Source organism: Poecilia reticulata, linkage group LG4 (genome assembly GCF_000633615.1).
Source record: "Poecilia reticulata strain Guanapo linkage group LG4, Guppy_female_1.0+MT, whole genome shotgun sequence".
Lineage (NCBI taxonomy): Eukaryota > Metazoa > Chordata > Actinopteri > Cyprinodontiformes > Poeciliidae > Poecilia > Poecilia reticulata.
In genome coordinates, this window is record NC_024334.1 from 7342299 (window position 1) to 7347759 (window position 5461).

The window sequence follows — 5461 nt, forward strand, 5'->3', positions numbered from 1 at the left end:
CTAATGTTTGCAGTTTATTTTTGCCTGTCAATCAAGAATGAGTAATAAAGTCCTAAAAAAACAAACATCTGTAATCACTTGTTATAGACTATGATAAATAATGAGTTTAGAGTGAAATGGTAAAGTCAGTTTTCATATTTTTTTGAAGAGGATGTGCCAGCAGATTCAAAGAGAAGCTAGAAATTAATTRTTAAATGTAATAAATAAACCAAAGATTAGCTGACCTTTCCACCAAGTTGGTTGCCATTGGCCAAATGCTGCAAAATGAATAACGTGAAAATGTGCACAGTGTGGTTCTATGCAGGGRCTTGAAACTGTTGTGATAAAAATGTGTGTTTTCTTGTCACAGCTGTGTACGCAGACCAGACTGACACGTCCAGCTATCCTGAATCAGACTACAGTTTCAGTTCCCGCTCGTCCATGATCAGTGGTTTTGGTGAAGTCCCACTGAGCAGCACGAGGCGTTCATCCTTTCTCAACTTGTCTAACATGAACRGAAGACCAAGTTGCAGGGGAGTATCATTTAACGGGCCTTCTGTACTGTCGAGCACTCGCATTTCTGYTGCAGGACCTGTAGCTACAACGGCAGCTCCAGAAAATGATGTCTTAAGTCGTGACGATGCATCAATCACAGAAGATAATGAACAGGCGGCTTCAGCTAACGCTCCTTCAGAATTTTTATCCAGGCGAGCAAGTCGGAAGAGTGTTAGCTTTCGAAATGTAGATGACTATTTCCCAGTTTTCAGCCCAGAAACCCCCAAACCAAACACTGCTGCTGACATCAGCCAGCGCACAGACACTTTACCCTTTGACATGTCTGAATACTCAGACTTTCTAGATTCTGAACGCTTGGCTACGGTTTTACCACAGCAGGGGATCGACGTCACATCACCGGACCATGTATTTGTCTTCTCTAGGGAAAGCAGTGAGAGCACAGAAGAGGAGCTAGAGAAAACAGTTATCAGTCAGTGTGCTCTTGAACTCAGTGATGAYGAACCAGAGGGGCAGAGCAACGAAGAACCACCAGTGAATCCTTCTGTACAACAAGAGCAGACCCATGTGGGCAGCAGCAGCAGCAGTGGGACTTGCAGCAGTCATTACAGTAGCTGTGAAAGTGACCATTACACCAGCTGTCTGGATGCTCTTGTACCCCTAAGACATCCTGTGTTCCCTCTTGTAGAGGAGGCTGAGTCTGATACAAGGACCAAACATGATGCTACAAATGAACTCAAAAAGGGAGATAAAAATATGTTAAGAGTTCAAGCAGAACCCAACAGAGAATCTGAAACTGTACAGCCTTTATCAGGTTTGCTTGATAAACTGACCCTATGTGAAAAACAACATGAAGAGATGAATATATTGAAAGCTTCTATTGGTTCTTTTTTAAGCACTGCAAGAAAACTTGATGGGGTCAGGCAAGATGTTGAGTCRTCAGAAGAAAATTGTGGACTTCAATTTACACCCAGTCCTTTTGTGACCGGCAGGACGCGTTCTAGATTGAGCCGCTGCTCAATGAGAACAAGCAGAAACCCTGAGAGCCTGTTAACCACATCTTCTTTATTTGACGATACGCTGCCAATGCCAGTTCGAATGTTTCGGCAGACGCCAAGGTGTCAGAGCAGTGGGCATGGATTCAACTCGCCTTACACACCTAGTTATATGTCACGCCACTTGGAGAGGTGCATTGAAAGAGACTTGCTACCCAAGGACAGCCAAGACCCCCAGTCCAGCACTCTTACAAGTCCAAGTGTCAGCAATAGCCAAGCTGATACTCTTATTCTACACAACAGCGAAACTGATTCTGTTGAGGGATCACAGTCTTTGAATGACACAGTCATATTAGACAAGAACCAGGACGACTCGGTCGCTGCTTATGAAAAAAATTTTGCGGAGATTATTCTCGCCATAAGAGGACAGAACAGGCATCTTCCTGAGGATGAGGAATTTCTAACGGAGGATCTTACTGGTTCGGATGAGGCAAAAGTAGCCAATCTGGCAGCTGAAGATCAGGTAGATGATTTTAAAAACGATGACTGTTGGATTACTGAAGACTACGGCTCAGAGTCCAACTCTGCGTCCTCTTCGTCCACCTCCAGCTGTTTTTCTCCAAGGACATCCACGGAGGACACTGACCCTCCAAATACTCCAGGTACCGGATGCACCCCGAGATACAGCATGAGCCGGCTGTCGAGCCGTCGGCCRCAGCGCCTGGCAGACCTGTCTTTCACTCCTGGGGGGCGTCCAGTAATCCAGAACCTKGATGAACCAGTGGAGTATCTCTACACTGACACAGAGCAGGGCCACAAGCTCATTGAGACACATGTCCCACCTACGTCAGACACCTCACTCAGCTCCGGCACAAGTACCAGCATCAGCGACGAGACCGTTTTRTACGACTGGCGAGCTTTGCAAGCTGAAACAAAGAGCAGCGAAGGGAAAGAGAACCTACAGCCTGAGTTGCGGGCTCAGAAAAAGGARGATGATAAATCTGAGTGCAGACTGCTGCCAGAAACCAGAGGAATGACTGACAGGGAGCTGAGACTGAGGCTGGTGGAACTGGGAGAGAGCCCCGGTCCTATCAGCAGCCGCACCAGGCCGACTTACCTGAGGAAGCTCTGCCGACTGTTGCAAGAGGAAAACTGCAACATGCAGAATGACAACAAGCAGTCCGACCAACGGCAGAAAGGTTATGTTTATTTTCAGATATTACATTACATTAAGAAACATTCAGAAGAATTTAAGCGAGTAATGTTGCGCCTCGTCATTCACAGATGTTTTCTTCTTTAACTTTACTAGCTTTAGGGTATAGTCCAGATCTCTGTCGGGTCCTGAAGACTTTCCAGCTGCCCAACTCCCATCCTGACGAGCAGTCTCTGTGCCAGCAGTTTGACCAACCGGATCAAAACAGGAAGTGGAGGGAGGGCATCATCAAGTCCAGCTTTAACTATCTTCTTCTTGACCCGAGGTACAGTCTATTTTTTGCTTTTTGATTTCTGGTGCAGTCCTTTTGCCTCGCAAAAAGTTTTTTAAGTTTCACAGTTTGATAAGTGTTAACTTGTTTTCATTGTTTTGAACRCACATGATATAGACTCATATAGCTCTTTTGGAAGTTTTATTTTTGATGTTTTTGACTTATTATTGGCAAAAAATAATAAAGCAAATAAAAAAGAGACAATATGACAGTATAAGATGTCAATAGGATAACTGAGTTAAAATGTAGAGGGTTCACAGCATTACCAAAATATTCAAAACAAAAATGTGTAATAACATGATGTAATTCTTTTTTCTTTGTTTTTTAAAGAAACGGGRGACAGTTGTCTCCCCTGCTGTTACACTATGTTGTGAATTCCAGTAACGTTTAGGGATGCAAAATACTAAATACATAATAAATATATCATTTTGTTTTTAATTGCACTGGAAAACCACAATAGATCAGATAACTTTTCATCAGCCATCATCTTAATTAAAAATGAGCCTCTAAAATGGTTTTAATACCTGATTTGGGTTTTAATGGAAAAAAAACAAAACAAAAAAAAACTATGCAGTATTACATCTTTTTCTTTTTCTTTCATTAGAGTGACAAAGAACCTCCCGTTCCGCAGTCACACCATGACTCCTCAGGAATGTTTCCAGACTTTCATCCATGCCATATTTTATGTGGGCAAAGGAAAACGCTCCCGCCCCTACAGTCACCTGTATGAAGCTTTAGAGTACTACCGAGGGGAGAAGACCGCCAAGGTAACTCTGCCCGGACACCTCTGTGTTGTAAAATTATGAGAAAGTTTAACCACGGTGGTATCAATAGGTAACAGGGMTGCTTTTCATCCCTTTAACAGAAACTCTGCCCAAAAGTGCAGCACATTCTCCAGGTGTGGACCGCCGGACAGGGAGTCATCTCTCTGCACTGCTTTCAGAACGTCATTCCTGTGGAAGCGTACACAAGAGAGGCCTGCATGGTGGAGGCCATCGGTGAGTGAGGAGCAGTCGTAACTTGTCGTTGATAATCACCTTTGTGCGATGTCAGACCCAGACCAAGTGTTTGATGTGACGTCCTTTACCCACCCGCATGCGCAAATTTGAATATGAAAATATAAATCTGAATATATGGTCATTATCCTTGAAGAAAAATAATTACATCRTAGACTTTGAGTTGAAAATTGGTTTATAGTGTTGAGCCAAACTATGTTTCCTCCCTTCCTGACTTTTTCTGCTTTTTCGAAAGTTGAATACTTGCATTTTTTTCCCCTCACTGCAAATTTGAAATCACACAAAAGTAACTAAATTAAAGATTCATATTAYAGATTCATTTATTAAAGTGTAAAAGTTATCCAACGCTATTGTGATGTCTATGTTGAGAAGCTACTACACTCCTTGTTAAATCATAAATTAACTGTGATTAACCTCATTTTGGGAAATCTTTATGAGTAACACCCAGATCTGAGCTGTGCTTGACTTTTAGCCTCTAAAAGTCACTTAARTATAACGTATCAGACAATCAAAAAGCTACACATCATTCCTCAATCTAAAGATATTATTTTAAAGAAAATGAATAACAGATAAGTAAAATTGACTGTAAAAWATACATCTATTTAAGTCCAGAAAGGGTTACAATGATCAATTTACTGTAATTTGAAAAGCATAATCCCTTTAAGTCAGGATAAACTGGTGAGGAAGGATTGGTGCTGGAGCTCACACATCTTGTAGTTGTACAATGAAAAAATATTTTAGCTGAAAATGTTTTTCCCTATTCAGTATAAAAGATAAATGGCATGAGTTTAAGAAAAATACCATTAATGTATCTACTGACCACACTTAAACTTATTTAGTTGTGTCTACTGTAAACATTACAAGTGTCTTACGGGAGTGGTTTTCACAGACTTGTTTAATTTGTATGAAATCACTTGAGTGCAACATTTTTGGACCAAACTGTCCTTATTCCAGGGCTAAAGATGCTGACCAATCAGAAGCGAGGAGATTTCTATGGCGTGGTGTCAAACTGGGAGCTAAAGAGGAAACGGGAGCTCGGGATCCACCTGCTATACCGAGCCATGCAGATCTTCCTGGCTGAGGGTGAGAGACAGCTCAGACCAGCAGACATAAGGCAGTAAAGACCCCCTACAGTTGTGTACAATTGTGGGAGGCACCATTAGCTGCAAAACACCAACAATGGTGGAGTGAAATACSGCTATACTGATGGACATCAGCCACATGAGCCGCTTTAAGCTCTTTATCAGGGATGGTTCTTTCTTCTAACACCGATACAGTTTTCTTTTTTTTAATGCAGCCTGAACATACAGTTAATCCTTATGCAGACAACTGTACAATGGATTTTTAGAGTTCACTGTCAGTTTTAATAAGTAAGCTATTTATACATTTTCAGTGGATATTCTCCGTGGAATTTGAGAAACAATAACTTTGTCTTAGCTTCTTATGACATGTGAACAAAACAGTAAATTTTGTT

At 41.7% G+C, this 5461-nt stretch overlaps 1 protein-coding gene across 1 annotated transcript in view; it reads left to right on the plus strand.

Moving 5' to 3' along the window:
- The window catches only part of LOC103463452 (uncharacterized), an 8545-nt gene extending 3090 nt beyond the window's left edge, over nt 1-5455 (plus strand). Inside the window, exons 4-8 of the mRNA XM_017304253.1 lie at nt 350-2686; nt 2797-2965; nt 3576-3738; nt 3837-3969; nt 4942-5455. Of these exons, the coding sequence (XP_017159742.1) occupies nt 350-2686; nt 2797-2965; nt 3576-3738; nt 3837-3969; nt 4942-5108 (2969 nt within the window). The 3' untranslated portion in view covers nt 5109-5455. The remainder of the gene's footprint in view (nt 1-349; nt 2687-2796; nt 2966-3575; nt 3739-3836; nt 3970-4941) is intronic.
- Nucleotides 5456-5461: the final 6 nt, after the last annotated feature.